We start from the raw sequence: 21,047 nt of genomic DNA on the forward strand, positions 1-21,047 counted from the left end.
GTCGGTGTATCAGACATGCATTGCTTTCCTTCATTTTGATGCACGCGCGGTTGATGACGAGGATGCACGCCGCGCTGCATATGCTGTGCCCCTTCCACAGTTTTGCTGCGACCTCTCCCGCGCACGGGGACCGCACAGCGGCTAGCGAGCATTTGCATTCATCACATACAGTATAGTCGTGAGTGACGTGCATGTGACGGGTAACCACCTGATGCCGTCACGAGGTAAGTCATGACGGACCATTTGGTCAGACTCATATCCCGATCGCACTCGCTTTACATGCACTACTGCGAGTCTGCGAGTGCGACTTTGACCTGTCCTCCATCTCCATCTGGCCGCGGGGCACACCATTGTCTGCTCTCGACATCCTTTCAACCTATAGAGACTTTGGCACTCTGCTTCCTGCTCGAAGCTCAAAGATCCCACATCCACATGGGTCGCCCTTCCTGCATCCCCACAAACAAATAGCTCTCAAGCTCATCACACTCCTTGCGATCCAGACGCGTCTCCCAGCGCACTACCGAGCACCAATCATCAGGGTCGCGCACCTTGCTCCGATGTCAATCGCTGCGAGCCGCGCCCCTCTCTCTTGACGCGCGTGGGTGCTAACTTAATTCTCATCATCAGCCTCTTGCGCGGGACCTGCCGCACTTGGCTGACCACACCAGCGCTGTTGAAGCGCACGCAGGAGATCTTCGACACTGATTTGTCGCTGACAGCTGCGCCGCCATATTTTCACCGCAGCTCCCCGCACGGCGCTCGACGACGGACGACCGATCTTGCGCCGCTCCTCCCAAAATCCAACGGCCTCCCTCCGCCGACGAATCCAAGTAGCGGAAAGCGAGGGCTGCTATTGCGAGGGGATCGCAACAGCCAAGCCCGTCCAGCTCCCGCTTCGCGCGAATCTGACGATTCAGCATCCAGGTGCGTCCTCGGGGTGAGCGCGTTCGTCCGTGTCGCCGGACGCCTTCGACTGACATGACCGGCTGCCTCCGCTTTAGTGTCTGGATACTTCGCGTCACCTCCCGCACCTCATTGCAAGTTCGAGAGCAAGCATGAGCTCATTCGGCCGATCAAGCGTGAAGCCGGAGGCATCGGCACCTGGCAGATCCTCTTCGCCCACCCCGTCACACTCTTCCCGCGCGAGGCGGCCGACTGCGCCGCCAGAAGATTCCTACGATGCCTTCGTGCGTGCTGCAAATCCTGCACATCCAGATCACGCACAGTGGCTGGAGAGGTTCGGGAATCGATCTGGGGATGCATCGACCTCGCGACGAGGCTCTACCGCGCAATTGCCCTCAGCTGCGAACAGTGTCCGCCGAATGCAGACTTTGCAGAAAGCTGAGAGCCTCAAGAGCGTACCTCGTGACCAAGCAGCTGCCGGTACGAACGGGCGTGCAAATGGCTCTGAGATGAGGGATGGCGGCGAGGCGGAAAGCGCCGGGGACAGTGCAAGTAGAGCGCGAAGGAAGAAGAAGCGCAGAGATAAGGGCAAGAGAAGAGCCCTGCCGCCCCCTATTCCCCCACCTCGAACAACCAGCGCGTTCCATGGAGCAGCTGCACCACCTGGAGTGGCACCTGCGACAGAGCCAAGCCCTTCAAGCAAGGCGGAGAATTCGCGGGGCAACGGTATCCCGAATGGGCATACAGCCGATGCGTCGCGAAATGGAGGCCATGAAACGAGAGAGCAATCTCATTTGGGCGCCTCAGGCCCTTCTCTCATGACCAGCATAGAAGGGCAGCGGCAGCCCTTTGAGAGGACTGACGCTGCGCGGTCTGTGAGGAGGCTCTCGCCTCGAAAAGGGCAGAGCGCGCTTCCAGAAGCTCTCGCAGGGCCTTCCAAGTCCCTCACTGCGCCGCTGCCGGCTCCCCCGGCCCCCGTCGCAGAGCGCGCTGATCTCTCGAACGCCTTGCCCAAGGAAGGCGGTGCCGGAGTCTCGGATTACAATGGCGATGTCAGAGATGGTCGCAGTGACGTCGAGCACCCGTACACCGGAAGGGCATCTCTTCAGTCGCCTGATGTGCGTGACCTGCCGCCTCGCTCAGGGTCTCGAGCTAGCAGCTTCAGGGATGGCCGCAGCACGCCAAGCGCATTGAGACGAGGGCTTGGGAACGTAATTGCTTCTCTGCGTGGGGCCGGGAAAAAAGAGCGCGAAGCTGCAAGTGCCGTCCGTCGAGCTCAGGAAGAGGAGGCTTTGGACCGCATGGCGAGCCCGACACCAGATCGGGGGGAGTCCTCAGCCGTTGACCCTCAGGAAGCCAGCTCCATTCTGCAACCTGCATTCGTCTATACTCCCCCCGGTCAAATCGAGTCCTCCGCAATCCCAGCGCGTGCCTCGCTCGACTCCACTCGATCGCTGCACTCAGCGCCTGTCCTTCCCTATTCGAGTGGCAACACCCTGCAGGCTCTTGGCCTGTCTAGTCCGCCGCCGGTCCGGACATATCGGAGCGGACGAACGTTTGTGGATAGGCGGCCATTGAGCAATATCAGGGATGCACGAGAATCTGGCACAGAGGCGGAGAACGACGGGTTTTTCGATGCTCGCTCGGACGACCCGGGCGATGCAGATGCATCGCCCACATCAGAGAAAGACTCCCTGAGAGTGTCGCGCAGACGATCCTTGCCGGCTACGTCTGTGGACTTGAGCGCAGGGCCGGATGCTTTGGCCACGAACGGACCCGCATCGTTTTCAACCATCAGCGAAGCGTCGACATCGAAAGATCGTAAGCCAGCACGTCCACAACGTGCTCGAAAGAGTCTAGATACCTCGACAGTGGCCCGAGCGCACCGCAAGCAAGCGGTTGCGAATGAGGGGGGGACGCCAAAGATGCCCTCTACTGGAATCAGCGATACACTTCGTAGCCCGCTGCAAGCAGAGATGGCAATCAGCGGAGACGACTCTTCCGCAGACGATTTGCCGTATGCCAATGTGACACACACAAAGAGCCCGGCGTCCTTACGTAGGAAGCGCTCTGCATCCTCGCACAAGAGTCAAACCCATCTTCAGCGCGAGCGAGAATCGGTTGCCCAAGCGCAAGCTACGCGTCGCAGCTCGCGAGCCAGCATTGCGTCCGCTTCGTGGCTAGCTTCGCCTGATGCTGCTGAGTCTGTACCTCCGCTGCCGGCCAGGAGTGCAGAATTGATCGCTGCGAGCTCTCCGCCGGCTGCACCTCTTCCGATCAAAACGCGTCTTGCGGATCTCGAGGATGCCGCCCAGAAGGACATGCCGGACGAGCTGAGGCGGCAGCGACAAGCATGCGCTAACGAGTACTTCATCCCACCGGTCTACACACGACCCAGCTCGAGTGGTCGATCGACCAATCATGAAGCTGGTCGGTCCGCCGGCAGCGGTACTGGACAACGCCTGCCCAGCGCAACCAGCTCGCGAAGCCTTGCAAGCAGCTTTCGTAGAGGGGGAATGGTATTTGGCTCCGATGCTGGGCATAACTATCCAACGTCCATAGATCACGGCGATCCCGGCATTGTCGATGCTTCAGAGACGAGCAAGACTGAGGTCACGAGTGGCGAAGCTTCGGTAAGTCCTCCCTTGCTGGCAAAGGTCTCGTCGCGAAGCTTTTCTGGACTCCTTGGTCGCATGCGAGGACCCAAATCCGCATCCAGGACGGGCACTCCGACAACCCTCTCTGCACCTGGCGATATGGCCGACTCCACCTTCAAGACGAACAGCGCGGGTTTGAGCCACGACCCAAGGTCGCCACTGGAATCTCCTCCGGCCAAGAGCAGAGAGCCAGTCGGGCTGGGCATTGAGTCGCAGACGTCTACTGAACGTAGGCAGCGATCAGAGGGAACCGGTTGGAGGGCGCGCGTGGCTTCCATTGCCTCCACCAAATCGAATCACAAAGGCATGCCGGCGCCCGCGTCATCTCCCGTGGCAGCACTGCCGACCAGACCCTCCATTTCGACGGAAGCTGCAGCCGACGAAGCTGGATGGCGCAGAAACGTTCTTTCCCAAGCAGTCGGTTTGAGCCTGTCACCGCGCATTGCGCAAGACCACGAGCAAGCAGCATCGCTTGAGCGCGAGCGGAACGGCCGACCGTCCTTCTCGTTCGGACGCTCTTCCACTGAACCTAGCCGGACACCACGCCTTAATGGGAAATCATCTGCTCGTCTAGCCAAAGCCACCGCTCGTGATGAGCCTGCTGCCTCGGCCACAATTCATAAGTCCCTGAGCCCAGCCCTACTAAATGACACTGGTCGACACGAGGCTGATGACATCTCAAGCAATCTTCACGCATCTGAAGATGACGCCTTTGAGATGTCAGCAACCTCCGCAGATCCCAGTATCACGAAGGCCATTGGCCCAGCATTGGCCCAGCATCTCGGAGCCCAAAATGTTGGCAGTGGTGAATTTGACGCTTCCGACATTCCCCCTTCTCCCATCGAAGTTCGGCTTGTGCGTCCGAGCATGGACCTGCTTGGTGTGGACGAAGCTGCACCGGACCCCGCCAGACCACCGCTCGGTACGCGAGAAGCCGACAACCAACATGACAATTCGTCTTCGCCGCGGTCATTGCTGGAGAGGCGCAAGTCGCGCTCAAACATGATCAGCACACACCGGCCTAGTCCACCACCCTTGCAGCTGAAGTCACCAGCGAGAGAGCATCTTATGGAAGGCCAATCTTTGACCTCCTCGCCAGGATCAGGCACCGCCGCGCGAGGCGTTTCGCTCCCGAACACTTCACCCGATCAAAACCCAAGCAAATCCCCAAAACTGCTTGCGCAGTTCCGCCGTGCAGCGAGTCAAGGGGTAGGTTCCGTCGTCGGGCTCGGCACGAGCAAGACCTTGCCGAATACGCCTAATCATCGCGGGATTTCCTCCGATCATTTCTTCCTCGAGAACAATGGCGCCGTCGAGTCGGTGGCATGGGATAGTCTTGCCGCTGTCGAGGATGCTACAAGGATGCTCGCAGTGTCCGCCGATCAGATGATCCCGACTCCCACTACCATTGGAACGCCCGGCCTTGCATCTTCGCCTCACCGAGATTACCCTTTTGTAAATCAGACAGGCAAAGACACTCGACCGGGCGGGGCCAACGAAGGTTGGAGCCCGTCCTCAGCAAATCCTTGGACGTATGACTCCGCTACTTCGATGGATGTGCGCGCCGCTTCACTCACCCACGATCAAATTGCGCGGAGGCCTTCCACCAGCGATGGTGCACGCGCTCGCGCAGCCTCTACAAAGAGCAGCAAGAGCGCGCGCCCAGCGGTGGCTTCGCCCGAACTGGACGCGTTCGGAGAAATGTTGCGCGCTTCTGCGCGCGCAGATGCAGCGAGAATCAAAGACATCGCTGCGCGAAGCGCAGCCCAAGCAAGCTCAGCAAGATAGTTACTACTACCTCTTATTCCGATCCTCGTCCGCACCGCATTCCCTGCACCCTGCAACGCTGCCCCCAAGGAGGCAGCCACTCTCTTCTGGATTTTCTGCACGATTCTGCTTCATCTCAGTCTCAAAACGCTTCGCTGCATCTCAAAGACTTGCCTCATCGCTCTGGACTTACACCGGCCGATCTTGCAATTGATACCCTGCACCGTGGAATCTAGTCACTTCTGTGTCTGAGAGAGTACATTGCCTATAGAGCTGTAAAGACGATTAAGGTTTACAAGGAGTGTGCATGGGCATCTCCGACAATTGAAAATGCATGCAGAGACGCACAGGAGCAGCAAGAAGACGCGATGCGCAACCCTCAGGGCCGGCTTTGCTTGCTGTGACCAACATCGAAGCTGAACCCTTCTTCCTCCTCGTCCTCGCCCGGTGAGACCGGAGCGAGTATGCGACGTTGCTGGCTCAGCGAGATGTCTGTCTCATCTGCATCGGCGAAGCGATCGTCGTCGTTGCTGAGTGACTCGTCTACTAGATGCGCATCGCGGGCGTGTGTCTCCGCGTGAGCCAAATTTGGCTTGGTGTTTGGCGCGAACGACCCGCCGCGACGATGAGCAGCTGCATTCGAACGATCACTGGGACCGACCTGGGCATGAGCAGCCGAATTTGCGCCAGCTTCCCCTTCCTCCGCACTGTACACCGGAGAAGGGCTCAGAGTCGATCCCAATCCTGTAGCATCCCGCGCGCCTATGTATGGCGGCTTGAACAAGTTGTAGCCACCTTCCACAGAAGGCGTCAAGCTGTGGGCGTAAGCTGCTGGTGGACTTTCGGAACCGGACGACGCTCCACCAGACACCTCTGCAGAGGTCGATGAATCGCCCGAAAGATTTGTTGGCCGCCCTGTATCGGACTGACCCTGCGCGGGATGCATCACCCAGCCTCGCCCATCATTGCGTAGGTATGAAGCACGTGGTTGCAGGGAAGTCCGCGTGCGCGCATGCAGCACATCGTCGTCGTCGTCGTCGTCGGAAAGCTCTAGATCAAGATCAACGTCGTCTAGCTCTACCCTGGGGGCGATGGGAGAGCTCATTGTGGACGCTAGATGGAAGCGGGGCGAACCTGCCCCGTTTCCACCGACGCCAGGGGAATGAGAATGGTGGTCAGACAATGACGGGCGCGTGAGGAGTGGGGCGCTGACAGGCTGATCAAACGGGGGATGAGGGCCCGCGGCGCTGGCAGCACCTGCCGTGTCGATTTTCAAATCTCCTGATGAGCCGTTTGCGAGAGAAGCTTCTTGGCTGGCAGGATCCTGAGGCATGTCCCTAGGGCGCGCAGAGCTCTTCCGGCTGCGCACTGGCTTTCTAGAAGCCAAAGACGTGGTGTCGTTGTCAGGACGCTGCGCAGCATTCGCATGGCCCGGCACGTGGCCTAATCCCTGGCCATGCCAAGCTTTGCGGAAGATGTCCCCGATGCGGGAGCGGCTGCTCTGTCGCATGGCGAGCTGATCGGGTGGTGCTCGCAAGCTGCTCGGCCGGCGAGAGTCACCAGAAGAGCGCGATGCGCCGATCGCTCCGGTCTGTGTGTTATGGTGGAGACGAGATGGCCATCCTGCCCCGGAGTCACCTTTGGAGAATCTGCGGGATGCACGGCTAAAGGACCTCGTCTGCTCATCTTCGGTTGCGATTGTACTCGGCAGCGCCATTCCGCTGCTGCGCAAGAGCATGTCGCTTCGCTGTGACTCCGACGAGGAGCGATTGAAGGTAGGAGGCACTGGGCTGCGCTCCGTCTTCGTCGATCTACTGGTGGAGCGTCGCCGAAGTATGGCAGGTCGTAGAGGAGAGCGAGAGGTGTGTTCTGCTGTGCCTTGAGCAGCGGAGATTCTTCGGAGCAGACTCGCAGCGTCTGACGGGGCGATCGCTTGTCTCGCCATATGCGACCAAGATGCATTGCCAGTGTTCGTGGTGGTTTCGCTATTGCCGCTGTTATACAGGGCTGACAGAGCATTGCGCGATGTCCGCGGAGAGCTGGGACGACTGCCCGGTTGGCTGCGAGTGCCAGCCATTTTGTCGCGACTGCCACGCGTAAGCTCGTGACCGAGTCCAGCAAATTCAGCGGTCTCCGTTTCGCGGTCCAGTGTAGCAGATTGTCGCCTGAGTAAGGTGACCATGCGGCTGGCTGCGTGCTCTGCAGGCACTTCGTGCTGACGCACTGGGTGGCCTTGTGCAACGCCGAAATCAGAAGGAGTAGGGGACATGGCGCTGCTGGCAGTGTTCGGTGTTCCCTTTCCACTACGGATATCCCCGCTTGTAATGAGCGGCACGGCATGAGGGCGACCATAAGGTTGCGAGTGTGATGAGCTTCTAGAGCGCGCCTTTCCTCCACCGAGTGTCTCGATGATTTTTGACTGCCACCGCTTCATGCGCAGCTTCAACTTCGAGTAACCAGTCAACGCATCTTCCATGTCCTCGTGCGTCACAATCACAAAAGGGTGGTGCGTGGGATCTGTCTTGTGAAGCCAGTCGGGAGCGTCGTTGAGATCGCGAACCACCCATGGATGCTTTTTGACCTCCTCCAGCTTGATACGCTTCTCCGGATCCTTTTCCAGCAAACGATCGAGGAGGTCGCGCAGCGATCGCATGTCCTCAGAGAGCGCAGCAGGCCCTACATCGGCTTCTCGCGGATCCCTGCCATCCGGCTGCACATCTCCCTCTTCATCAGTCCAGTGCGGCAGAGCTTGCCAACGGCTCGCGCGAGGCCCGATGCGCAAGCGGTCCGCTCCCGCGAAAGCCGGCAGCTCGTAATCCTCGCTCGGGATGACTGTGAAGAGTGCAAACTCATTGTCTGCGGTGAACGGCGGGTGTCCGAAAAGAAGGCAGTACAGCGTGACTCCCAGCGCCCAGACGTCGATGGCTTTCGTAATCTTCGGTCGCCTGCGCAGCGGAGCGGCGCGTGCTTCTTTCTCAGCGTACTCTTCCCAAGGAAATTCCTTCAAGCTGCCTTCCCTTCGTGGACTTTTGGCTTGGTCTTCGACTTTGGGCGTATGAGTTCGCATCTGGCTCATGCGCCCTTCTAAAGACGTGGCTGTCGGCTGCGCTTCCCCAGCCAAGCACAGCTCAGGCGCAAAGAATGCAGGGCTGCCCGCGGTCTTTGCGAGCTCGTGATCGTCGATGAGACTTGGATCCTTGGCTCTCTGCTCGTCCCCATCCCAGCTCGGCAGACCGCCGCTAGCGACGAGGAGAGCGTAGCTGAAGTGAGAGACGCCAAAGTCTGAAATTTTCACGCGGCGATCCTCATCCCAGAGCAGATTGGCAGGCTTGATGTCGCGATGGATGATGCCCTGATAGTGCAAGTACTCCAGGCCTAAGACAACGTCTCGGATGATGCTTCGTGATTCGGCGACAGTCAAAGTGGGAAAGCCGCGATCATCCTTCCAAAGTACCTCGCCGCCCGCCATGAACTCGAGCACTAGAGGAGAACGCAGGGTGTACGCGTGAGCAAGCTGGAAATTCCACTGGCCGACTCTCGTAAACGTGAACCTACCCATGAAGACCTTCTTGCTTTGCGGGTCGTCTATGACCTCCTTCAGGCGAACGACATTGGGATGCGAGCATTTCTTCATAAGTGCTATCTCCCTCTTGACCTTCTTGTCCGTAGTCCACAACAGCTGCTTGCGAGCCTTATCTCGCGCCTTCTCGCGATCGCGCTCAACTTCCTTGTCCATGGCAGCGCGGCTCATGCCGCCTTCACCCCAGCGCCCATGTCTCGCTGCAAGGGCAGCATTCTGGTTCGAGGCTCTAGGAGACCCCGGTGGCGTCGAGGCGAAGCGTGTCTGAGGGCCGCTTCGGGGGGATGCTAGGGGTGACTCTGGCGCGAGCTTCGGAGCACGGTCTAGGGGCGGACTTTGAGACGCCATGTGCTCGGTCTGATCACTTGACTTGCCCTTCCAGTCGTCTACCTTGGGTCGGCCCAGCACTCCTGACTGACTGGCTCCTAAGCGCTTTCTACCTTCGCGCTCGACAATCTTGACTGCCACGCGCTCGCCAGTCTCCGTGTCTCGCGCTTGACGGACCTTGCCATGGACGCCTCTGCCCAGTTCGCCCTCGCTACAAGGCGCGTAATGGAGGGCGATCAGATCAGGTTGGCTCACAGCCATGCCACATAGCCTGGACTCACATGATGTACTGGTTGATCATTCGTCGTCCACTGGTATGCGTCTGGAGCTGAAGCCGGTGAGTCTCTAGCACTTGAGACTTGCTAGATGAGCGCGCTTGCGACGGCGTGCTGCGTCCCGACATCACGGGCGAGCTGGATCCACTGACATCTTCTCCGCTGATGGCCCCAGTCGGAGACAGACTCGAGTTGGCAGGTCGGGAGAGTGCTGGAGCAGGCTTGCCAGGAAGATTCATAGCGAGCAGAGCGGGCGAGCTGGCACCAGAGGTTCCACCGCCGCTGACTGGAGTACGATCACGACTTGAACCCGGAGTTGGCTGAGTGCTTGATCCACTTATTGCTCGTGCAGAGGCAAGTGCGAAGGAGGGTGTGCCGGCGCCGAGCAGCTGAGCCAAATGCTGCTCGGCTTGAGAAGGGGATGCGAGCATGGCGTGTTGCCCTCGAGGCGAGGTTGCGGCGCCCGAAGGCTCGCTGATGGAAGCTGCGCGCGACGACATTGCAGCACTTGCAAGGGTGAGCAGTCGAGAGGAAATGCAGAAGGACGTGATCGAAGTTGCTGTCCCGAAGACTGGCTCCTCAATCCTGGTGCTGAAGACCGAGAGGTGGACAAGCCGCCTAGCTCCTAGCTCGGAGGGATGTTCGCTTAGAAGCTGACGATCGCGCTTGATACCTCGCCGATCTCACGTCAGCCTGTGTCCGAGGTAGTGCCAAAAGATCCCCTTCATTCGATCGCGCTCACGCAGTGCGCGAGAGCCGTGGGAAGTGGCTGTGACGTAAGTGGTCGACGTAGACGTCTGGTCGGCCCGGGTGCAGGTCTGCGCACGATGAAATTGGTGAGGCAAGAAGCGCGTCTGGGACTGCGATGGCCACCGTTCTCGTACGCGTCGACCAGGGACTCGGTCTACGACCACGACCTCGGGCTCGCGCCTCGCATGAGAGGATCAAGCCCGGCTCGTGGTGCGAGATAGAGCGTGGGAACGTATATTGCGGTGTGCGCTCGAGAGATTGTCAGCAAATGGAGATGAGGACGTGTGACTGGACCTGGGAGGTCGAAGCCAGCAAGGGTCGCGAGTGCGGTTGATTGCTGGTAAGTGTGGGCTTTGCGCTCGGTTCGCGTCTCCAAAGACCCTGCCTTGGATTCTTGATTGATTTGAAGAGCCGCAAGGCGATTCTGACGAGCTCCAATTTGAATCGCGTGGTGCATGATAGTCAAAAATTCAGATTCGGATTCTCATCACGCGCACATCATCAGCAGCAGCAGCACCACCATGGTACGGTGCAGCAGCAGCGATGAGACCCCAAGTCACGAGTTTGATGTCGGAGTGTGGATCGAGCTGCATGCACCATCAGCATATGGCGCGCTCCAAAGTTCAAAACAGCTCGTCGTCGGGCATCTGCAAGGATCGCTTTAATCGAATTGGTGAGCATGTGAGTGGTGAATGCTCTCGCCATGCAGTCAGTCCATTTACGATTCGATTTGCTGTGAGGGGCGCCACACCGCTCAAATCGCGCGAATGCCCGCGCTACGATGGATGCATGGTGCAACGGCGGCGCGCACCCCCGGCCGCTCTCGCGCTTTCGTTCATGTCGCACGCACGCGTCGCATCGATCGTAACGTGCGACTTGCACGCGTGGTTCAACGCTGCTTGGGCCCAGCAGCACCCTTCCCACCTTATTCTGGCACCGAGTGTCACCTGCGTGGCCGCCCGCACACAGGCTGACCATGACTGATCACAAATCACGTTATAATCGTGAATGCACCGGAAAATGCTGCCGGCGGTCGCGACCAAAGGTGTCCGCGGCGTCGTCAGGACTTTGGGACTCTTGACTCTGATGAATCGTGAATCAAAGTGATGAAAGCCTTGATGGGTCACGATCGGGTCACGTGTCTTACACACTCCAGTCACAGTCTGATGAGTCAAGAGTGTGAGCTGGGGCTTGGGGACATGTGAGAACAGAGCGGGACACCTTGCTTGACTTGAGCATCATCAGCGCCCGCCTCGTGCCAACATCTAAGGTGCAGCTCCAATTGGAAACGCGGAGCAGAGCGGAAAGTCGTCAAGCAGATGATGGATGACTCAGCAGGACACATTCCGGCACAAAGAGCAGGGGTGAAGCCAGAACGCAAAGGCGCTTCAGAAGATCTCCTCGACGTCCTGTCAAATTTCACGTTAGCTTCAACTCATCCAGACTCCCATTGTGTGATCGATGTTCAGGGCGCAATCCGATTCGAGACTCTGACCGGGTGGTCAGATTGTTAAAAAGTGGAAGGTTCCAACGCAGACGGCACTCAAGAGCGGCTTCTTGTGGCGCCAACAACGCTGTTCCATGTCGAGGCTTGACAGTGTCGCCCTGAATTGCAGATCAATTGGCACTTCGCTACAGCAGACAAAGCGGTTCAGTGCGCCTGCCTTACGGCGGATTTCGAGCGTCATGCCAAAATCTTCTCCAGCCCGCAATCGGCGCTCGAACGACCAGGCAAATGATCAACACCACCAAGTGCCCAAGCCATGTCACACTTGCGCTAGAGTCATTACCCCACGGGCCAAATGGGAGCGTAATTGGGATGAGATTCGCTTCTGTTCATCGAGCTGCAAATCCCAAAGACCAGGGAAGCTGGTCAGATGGCAGGCATCAGGCTCAAGTGAGGCTAACTTCCTCGCTACGCCCTCTGCCCTGTCCATCAGCACCATACACGAAGCGGATCTCTTTGTCACTGATCTGGAGGCCTGGGTGGAAGCGGCGTTGTTTGAAGCGGCAAAGAAGAGTACGGAAGGCAGAGTCGCTACTTGCGAGGACGTGGAGGATCGCCTGACAAGTGAAGTCGATGCTCTTGCGGATAATGTAGCCATCTCTACAGGGCAGCAGGAAGGACCCACAATCGGAGCCGATCCCGAGAACTGCCGCCGGACTCAAGACCATCCCTTGTGCTCTGCCCTGCGTGCGCCTCCAGGGCAAAGGGAGCGCGTTCGCCGAGCAGCTCGCAGACTTGCCATTCTTGAACCGAGACTGTGGGCACTTGCGCGGCTTCAACACACCACCTTCAAAGGCCATGTCCAGCTATTTCAAAGAAACAAACAGCTCACAAGTTTAGAAGACGTCAGCTTTGCCAAAGGCCCAATTGGACTGCGTTGGAACAGAAATGACGCGGTGGCGCCTCCATGACGTGGACAGGCGTCGCTGCTTTCCACCGCGAGTGCCCACCCTTGCTCACTGGCATGGTCCCAAGGACGAGCACCGACCAATCACCCAAGATGAGGCTGTGGCTTTGTGTCGAACATGCCTCTTTGCTCGGATTGACCGGCGAATCTGCTAAAGATGAGCACATGCACTGGTGCTCAACGCTGGCGACGACACATCCATTCTGGTCTGGATCGAGAGAGTAAGCGAAGGGCTGGGCGACGGCTCTGCTCAGGTACAAAATCGGCTCGTACGTCACAAGAGCTGGAGAGCAGTCCTTGCGAAAGCACATTTTGATACCTTCACGAGACTTGCATCGATCGAACAGCCGGCAAGCATGCAAAAAGGCCCATCGCTTCTTCAAAGGTGTGATCATTATTAGACAACACTGGCACTCGTTGAGTTGCTCGACCGCTGTGACACGAGTCAAGTCGCATCTATCGTGGCTCCTGCGAGACACGAAAGCGGTCCACGTCCTCTTCTCATTCACAAGTACTTCGGGCGCTGAACGGGAGGAAAGGCGAACCTCACTCGGCCCCGGGAGAAATTGAAACAAAATCAAAGAATTCGAGTTCCAAATGGGTCGATTAGCGTGCATCGTTTGGTGTGCAGCATGCAAGCATGGAGAGCTGCACCTTTTGCATGGCAGGCCTTTCGAGGGCGCATCTTCCATCCCCCCAAGATGGAGAGACACTGCGGTGAAATTGATGAGAGGCTGCCTGGGTTGAGGTTTGTGGCACTTTCCTCAACTGGCAAGACGTGAACATGGACCTGTGCGTGGTTGAGAAGGCCGGTCACTGTGCATATCGACTAGATGCTTGTTTGGTGTGCGAACTTTTGAAATCAAATGCAGCCCCGCAAGACGCCTTCCATCTGCCGGCAAGATACCGCGACGGTGGTGTGTGTGCCCACTTTCCAATTGCAGCTGCACAAGCTCCAAGCGCGTCAAATGCTTCACCGGTAATAATTATGTTGTTGAGACCCTGCGAGCACCCTAGGGCTGTCATAGATGGCGCTAAAGCGCGCGCCAGAAGAGCTGGCGTGACCGAAAGCCAGCAAGCAGCTCGCGCCAGCCCTGGCTCAGCAGGTCCATAGCTTCGACCGCTACAGCGAGAGAGGGTTGCACTGTACCTGCTCATGACTCTATACCCAGGCTGAGGTATTCGGAAAGCCAGCCTTGGATGAATGGCGGCGGTTCAGCACATGTAGTCCTTCACCTTAGTGGTGTGCCCACGACTGTAGTGTAGGGCCTCGGAGGCGCGAATTGCCCGGTACGGATCTCATTTCTCTTGCTCGCAAATTCGCCGGCACACCAGGTACGCTTACGCGGTACGGATCTCAAAGGATCGACAAATTTTAGATTCACAATTAGAATGCTGGGCTCGTCATGCACTCGCTCGACGGATCGAACTTTAGGCGCGGTCGTTGAAACGTAAAGCTTAGGGATTGTGAGGAGTCACAGTCAAGAGCGAAAGTCTAGCATTCGCAGCATACATCCCGCTCAAAGCTCGCCGAATTGCACCGCCTCCCGGCGTCAGCAGGAACGTGGTGCGAGCAATATCACCCGCCTGACATTTGTATGGACGCGCGCGATGCTTGCTGGGATGCTTGCGCTCAAGCGTCTCAGTCAAGTGAAACAGCGCTCGGTCAACATGTTGGAATAGTCACTCACGATTATTGGCTATACAAAACACGCAAAATCCCGGAATCGTGAATGACGAATCGTGGAGATTCAAATCTTGCACAGGCGAATCAGCCCAGCGGCGCTTTGCCCCTTTCATCGTGGTTTGAATTGCTGTCGCCAGTTACAAGCTCCGGTCTTCACTCACCATCTTCAATCAGGGGACTGGCGCAACGTGCCGTTTAAACATCCGCGTGGACGCGCTAAGTCGCGTGCCTGTTCCTTGGAGCGCTTCTTGTGCACATGACGTGCACGCAACGCGGTGGCCCTTATTCTTACCGCTCCATAGTGACTGGCCGCTGCACGTGAGTTTTGAGTGCAGAGTCGTACGGCGGGCTGCATGCTGTCCATGCTGCTGCATTAAATGCGTGTGATGTGCAGACTTGCTATAGCGGACCCGCAACTCATCATGACTGCGCGCATGCCTGGCCGTGGATAAGTGACATAGCTAGTCGTGAGTTCACTCTTGCTGAGTGTTGACCGCTGCTGCTGCATGCTGCTGCTGCGCCCTCAGTCGACTTGCTAGCTGCATGGATCCGAGTCCTGCTGTATTTAGCACCGAGGCTGATTTCATGCCGGCTGCTTTAGTCGCGCGTGCTTTGGCCCTCGATCCATAGAGTCGCGCTGATCCGCCGACATGCCCCGGGTCTTGATTTTTGGATCGCCGCGCCAGCAGCGTGCATCAGCGCGGGATCTCAATCTTGAATAAGACGACCCGAACCGCCTCAATCTAGCTGCGATCGATTGGTGTTTGGGTACGCTGTGTTATTTAACTTGTTCTTGATGCGTCTTGCCTGGCGCATTTTTGAGATCTGGTGTGGGGAGATGGTGATGGAGAAGCGATGATCGGAGCCAAGCGGTTGGAATGCGAAAGGAGCGGACAAGGGCGATTGACCGAGCAGACTGAATTGACCTAAGCGATCCTTCGCAGTGCCTGTGGTACGTGGGCGCCGATGAATAGTAGTGACTCCTATAAGTGCTGGCTTTCCTGCGTGCGCCCAGCAGCAGCTGAATGGGTGCATGGGTGCATGGTAGGGAGATGTGTACAGCATGTAGATATATGCATCGAGGCGAGGGCTGTTGCACTCAGCGGCCGTGCGGCTGAGAGCGTGACTACACTTCACACCTGCGGTCGTGCGTAGCGTAGGTGCGTAGGTGCGGGCGCGAGCGGCTGGCGTGCTTCAAGCAGAGAAGCTGAGGACCGAGGCAGAATCGTGAACAATCACGGATGGCCTGCGCAGACGCATCACATCACGTTGCACGCACAACCACCCCCTTCCATCACGTCCTCTACGCGCACGCTGTCGTCCTCTTCTCCAACGATCCGAGGCTTGATTTGCGCTCCCCAACGTACTACCCGCTCATCGCGGCCGAGCACCCGACCTCTTTCTACTCGCACAGCCTCTCCTACATCTATCGCTCCTAAACATCGACGACGAAATTTTGGCAACAAAGCTCTTGCTGCGTCTCGCTTCTGGAACCATCCTTGCTACGACGTCTTCTTGCAACGTTGACCCTTCAGAGCCTCGCGAGGCTACGCAAGAGGGCTGCTTTCTTGTTTTGAATCTCGTCAGTCGCATCTCGTGGGCGGGTCGCGGCTTCACCCCGTCCGACAGCGTCCATCTACCCATCACCATTCCAAGCTGGCTCTGAACTTCGTTTCGGTGCCGGCTAGCCAGCTGTCTGGAGCAACAAGGTCTACTCCGGCTTCCAGGATACTTGTCTTTCTCCTCTGCATTGCCAAGCAAAGACATCTTGGCCCGGTTTGAGCTCATCATCGGCGTGAAAGGCCACGAGAGGCCAGCTTCCTTCTGGATCCGCTCGTCTACCCTCAAGAGCTGCTCATCATGGACGCCCACACACTTAACGCTTGGACGCGCTTTGCGCTCCAGAAGGGTGGCATTGGCAGCTGTACGGCACTCATCGATAATCCAGCAACCGAAGCAGAGGATCTGATGTTCATGACTGGAGAAAAAATCATCGTACTGCGCAGACTGGACGACGATAATCCCGAGAGCAGCTCTGGCAAGCGCAGAAGCGCATTCGGCGATGCGGACGCCTGGTTTTTGGTGAGTGGGGCATCAAATCGCTCTCGATGATCAGCAGCATACGCAGGCTTGCGCAAGGTTTAGAGGAACCAGGCAGAAACTTTGATGCTGCGAGAATGCCACTCGGCCGCGCGTGACTACCAGCGCGAACCTTGTGGCGAAGTGACTGGCTCACTGAACCTTCGCCCGTACCTTTCCTTCATTTCAGGGTTACTGCGAGGGCGTTGTCGGCCGATTCAAGGGCGGACATGTGCAATTTCACGGGAAATTGAAAAAGCCGGTCTTGATGCGACGGAGTGGCGTTGGTAGCATACGCGAATCGACAGTGCGACCGATGAGCAAATCTGAAGCGGCGGCGCTGCACGCGTCTCAGGTACCACCAGGCATCCCAGTGACAGCTGTGGACTCCGACGGGGAGGAGGCGTCTGCGATGAGTCACAGCAGAGGCGGCCAATCCAACGTAGGCACTGATGGAAGCAGGGCAAGTACCAGCACACGGGGAGGATATCCTACGACGTCTCACGGAGCGCCAGACAAGAACGGGGCTGTGAGCCGGTGAGTGCTCGATAGCGCTGCTTCTATACCACGGACTGGCTGCCAACAAGCTGGATGCTGACTACTGATGCGGCTGCTCGCTCCCTGTCGTCGATCCCTTCTCGCGCAGGGATTTACCTCCGCCTCAGAGTCATCTCCGCGCTGCTCCTGCAGGGGTGACTACGCCTCCGCTCTCAGACGAGAACCACGCTCGACAACGTAGAACTGTGGTGGGATATGGCTCTGACAATGACAGCGACGAGAGCGAGACTCTTTTGCCCTGGGCCAGACCGATGAGTGGAGACAGCAGCGTAGGCTCTTCTCACGGCCAGCGTGCCGCAGGCTCACGCAATAACGGGACTGGGGTGAAGGGCCTGGGCAAAAGCCTTGAAGGTCTGACGACGAGCCATTTGCCGCCGTCTCCAATTTCCTCGGCTGAATCCCCCATCACCGGGCGCGGTCTTGATCAACCGCGCGCAGTCGGGGCCGGTGGCGTTGTATCAAGTGCGATCGGTGGCTCATCGAGTGTCGAAGGTGGTGGCGGCGCGCGTCCTTGGGACCGCGCCCTCAATGGACATCTTTCCAATGCTTCTTCCCTGGATACGTCAGGCACTTCAGAATCGGGTGAGGACGGAGCAAATCGACGAGACCAAACATTCAGCATTTACGATGTGTACGGACGCGACTCGGTCGCCTTTCCCAACTTCAACTTTACACAAATGAACGGCAAGCTTGGCAGCTCGCGCAACCTTGTGGGGGCGAGTAGATCGCAGGATTCCTTGGCCCCCAGAGACGGTGCACCCACCTCGGGCGGGTCCACCCCGGAGCCCACGACACCTGTAGACCGAAGGCCGCAAGCTCCACCTGATCCGACAGCTGGCTCTGCGATGATTCCTGCAAATCTGCGCAGTCCTTCGGGTCGCAGACCAAACGCAGCGCCCGTCCCGGCTGGGCTGAATCTCGCGTCATCGTTGCGGAGAAAGGTCGAAGCCACGACGCCAATCAGCGCAACCACGCCCATGGCTGCCTACCCACCTCAAGGACCCGGTCCATTTTCTGCTGGTCCACAGACTGCCACGTTCGACCCTCGGCGTCGGCCCTCTGGGCCCATGAGCGCTGGCGCGATACCGACTCCACGTCCTCGCATGGCTCCACAGAGGGGCGACTCGCAGGATTCATCAGCGAGTGCGGCGAGAAGTGTGCAAGATGGCTCAGTCCCCCCGGGCTTCAAGCCAGCTGGACAGCCAGGCGGGCAGCAAGCCTTTGCTCAGCAGTCCGGCGTGCCCGCCGTGGGTCCTGGGCCACCGGGGGCGGCACAAGGCGGTCCTCAGCTTCGCATGCAGAGACCCGCAGGCTTCGGAGATACCCGAAGGCGGTCCCAGTCCGTCTCAAATTTGGTGGTGCAAGCTGGACTCGATGCGGTGCCCCCCTCCCTGCCTTCTGGAAGAAGCGCTGGCGATTCTCCAGCACAGGGCTCGGTAGACTTGCCTCGACTTAGCGGGTCGCGAGGGAGCCCAGGCTTTGGGCCCATGCGCTCATCATCGGATCGAAGCAGTATGCGCGAACGGGTCGGAAGTGGACAGCTCAAGAAGAATCCAAGCAATCCTGGACCCGGTATTCATGGGGGCATGGCTGGGCTCGCACCTGGCGCGAATTTGGCACCCCCAGGCGCTTCGCGCAGCCCTAGCCCTCTCTCTGCAGTCTCTGCCAACTCCTCCGATGGTCGGTCATCGGACGCGAGGCGCTCGCCTAACGGACCACCTGCAAATTTGCCACCTTTTTTCAATCCGAATGCGCGAACTGCCAGCCTGGGACAGCCTCCAAGAATGCCAGGTGAGTGTTGTCGACCTGCGCCGTTTCTGTGCGCGCCAATAGACCTGACTGAGACCGCTGCCCACCCTCCAGACAATGGCAAGCCCGTGCAGTACGATAGTCTGGGCTTTGTCATTATGGATACACCCACGAGATTGCCGCGTGAGGATCCCGAAGCAGTCGAAGCGTGGCAGAAGGTGCTGGCGGAAAACAACCTGGAAGCAGCTAGGAAGAGTCGAAAAATCAAGAAAATGGCGCAGGCAGGCATTCCTCAGTGCGTTGGACGCTGCCGCAAACCTGACTCTTCGACACTCGTGACATTGATAGGCTGACGCTGCCTCGTCCCCACTTTCAGTTCTATGCGTGCGAAGGTCTGGCTATTCTTGGCGAACAGCAGTCACCGCAGACGGCCTGGTCTGTTTGAGCAATTGTGCAGGCAGAGTCAAGGTGCGAAAGGCAAGAAGGGCAAGGAAACGGCGTATGAAGCCATCGAGAAGGATCTGGACCGTTGCTATCCTGATCACAAGATGTTCAGGGGCGAAGGTAGCACCGGCAGAGCAGATCTCGAGGCCATCTTGAAGGCATACGTGCATTACAGTGAGCGCGTGGCAGCATGATGCGCGCGGACGTTTGAGCCTTACACTGACGCTGGCGCCCTGGCCACAGATCCAATCATCGGGTACACGCAAGGCATGGGACTCATCGCAGGTTTCATGTTGCTGCTCATGCCAGCCGAGGACGCCTTTTGGCTTCTGTGCGCAATGCTGCGCGATGTTCACATGGAAGGCTACTACTCTAACGACATGAAGCAACTTCATGTAGATGGCATCGTCTTCGGCCAGCTGCTGCAGAGCATGGATGCGCCCCTCGCTCAGCGTCTCATGGAGATGGAAATCGAGCCCATCAACTTCACGCCAAACTGGTTTTTGCCTCTCTTCTCTCGAGTGCTGCCCTGGCACACGTTGCTTTGCGTTTGGGACGTCTTTTTCTACGAAGGTGAGCTGCTCGTGACTGCTCTGTGGCGCTACAGATGCAGCCTTATTAACATTTTGTCCTCCTCTTCCTCCTCTCCTTTGTAGGTCCATCGTTCATCCTGCGCACTGCTCTTGCAGTCATTCGCATCGTCAGGGACCCATTGATGGACAAGCGACGAGTGCCGGGACATGGAGAAGGGATGCGTCTGCTCTTGCACCCTCCTCGCGAGCTCTTGACGCCAGAGAATGTGGTGGGCTGCGCATTGACAGTCAAATTGAAGGAAGGGGACATGCGCAAGCTGCAGAGAAACGCCTCCAAGCTCGTCAGGCAGACGGTAGGCAGAGGTAGACAGTCTAGCAGGCCTGGCTCTCCCTCTGCACGCTCCACTTCTGCACCGCCCTCCAAGCGAGGCGGCTAAGGCTAGACGGTCCCAAATTGCCGTGGCTGTCTCATCCTATCTGCCGGTGCGGAGCGCAGTCTCATGAAACGGTCATGTGACGCAAAAGATCACCACGCATATACCAATGTCATTGTTTCAAGCTTTGCTCGAGCGCGCCTTGCGTCACTTCAGACCGCTCAACGGGTCACAAGGTATCATTTCGCATCGAAAAGGGTGTTATAGCGTTACAGGCGTGTACCTTGATCTCAGGGCGCGATTCAAATGACCGCAGTGGTCGGGGGTGCAGCGTACTGGTTGCCGCCGGTATAAGGAGGAGCGCCAGTCTGAGCCATGGGCGGTTGACCGTACGTCTCGTAAGCTGATTGAGCAGGGGCAGGAGGAGGAGCATAGTAGTGATTGTAGCTAGCATTGTTGGCAGCCAATTGAGCTGCTCTGTCCCTCTTTGCCCTCAGAACCAAAAAGATGCTATTGATTGTAGTGATGATTGCCAGACCAGCGCTGAGCCAGGCTAGAGCGAGGGTAGCGATAGCTCTGCTCTTCACATCCTCCACCTCTGAATCATTGATCCTGTTGACGGTGGAGGAGGAAGATCCTCGGTAGCATCCGCTTCCGCTAAAGCCAAAGGTAAAGGGATAAGTGTAGCAATCGCCGTCGTCTGCAAAGCCTGAAAATTCGGTGGGGTCTCGTGCAGTGTAGAGAGCTGCGCCGAGGATGCACAGAATGGTCACGCAGATGGTGCACACTAGGATCGCGGCCATGGGCCACTTGGCCAGTCTGCCACTTCGCATCACCAGCAGAGCTGCAATGGCGATGAGAGGAATGGTGAATGCGAGAGAGATCCACGTAGGCCAAATCAGACCGATCTGGCAGGCGGGACAGAAGAAGAATAACAATCCGCATCCCGA

At 58.1% G+C, this 21,047-nt stretch overlaps 5 protein-coding genes across 5 annotated transcripts; 3 read left to right on the forward strand and 2 right to left on the reverse strand.

The window, feature by feature from the left end:
- The first annotated feature begins 723 nt into the window (after positions 1-723).
- IE81DRAFT_91296 (hypothetical protein) lies at positions 724-5,558 on the forward strand. The gene is made up of 2 exons (XM_025517741.1): positions 724-924; positions 1,002-5,558. Exon 2 carries the CDS (start codon positions 1,056-1,058, stop codon positions 5,346-5,348), a length of 4,293 nt encoding a protein of 1,430 aa, XP_025370604.1. The 5' UTR covers positions 724-924; positions 1,002-1,055; the 3' UTR covers positions 5,349-5,558.
- Positions 5,559-5,565: 7 nt separating this feature from the next.
- IE81DRAFT_91292 (kinase-like protein) lies at positions 5,566-10,211 on the reverse strand. The gene is made up of 3 exons (XM_025517740.1): positions 9,516-10,211; positions 8,883-9,445; positions 5,566-8,807 (listed from the first exon to the last, which is right to left on the reverse strand). The coding sequence occupies exons 1-3, from the start codon at positions 10,007-10,009 to the stop codon at positions 5,707-5,709; spliced, it is 4,158 nt and encodes a 1,385-aa protein (XP_025370605.1). The 5' UTR covers positions 10,010-10,211; the 3' UTR covers positions 5,566-5,706.
- A 1,734-nt stretch (positions 10,212-11,945) lies between these two features.
- Positions 11,946-12,677, forward strand: IE81DRAFT_346646 (hypothetical protein; the record flags this gene model as incomplete). Its single annotated transcript, XM_025516062.1, has 1 exon — positions 11,946-12,677. The coding sequence occupies one exon, from the start codon at positions 11,946-11,948 to the stop codon at positions 12,675-12,677; it is 732 nt and encodes a 243-aa protein (XP_025370606.1).
- A 3,543-nt stretch (positions 12,678-16,220) lies between these two features.
- IE81DRAFT_346647 (hypothetical protein) lies at positions 16,221-20,160 on the forward strand (the record flags this gene model as incomplete). The annotated part of the gene is made up of 7 exons (XM_025516063.1): positions 16,221-16,442; positions 16,630-16,976; positions 17,086-18,788; positions 18,861-19,041; positions 19,123-19,364; positions 19,434-19,763; positions 19,847-20,160. The coding sequence occupies 7 exons, from the start codon at positions 16,221-16,223 to the stop codon at positions 20,158-20,160; spliced, it is 3,339 nt and encodes a 1,112-aa protein (XP_025370607.1).
- Positions 20,161-20,303: 143 nt separating this feature from the next.
- On the reverse strand, positions 20,304-21,047 carry IE81DRAFT_91333 (hypothetical protein). The gene has a single exon (XM_025517742.1). The coding sequence runs from the start codon at positions 20,928-20,930 to the stop codon at positions 20,400-20,402; it is 531 nt and encodes a 176-aa protein (XP_025370608.1). The 5' UTR covers positions 20,931-21,047; the 3' UTR covers positions 20,304-20,399.

Source organism: Ceraceosorus guamensis (genome assembly GCF_003144195.1).
Source record: "Ceraceosorus guamensis strain MCA 4658 unplaced genomic scaffold IE81scaffold_20, whole genome shotgun sequence".
NCBI lineage: Eukaryota > Fungi > Basidiomycota > Exobasidiomycetes > Ceraceosorales > Ceraceosoraceae > Ceraceosorus > Ceraceosorus guamensis.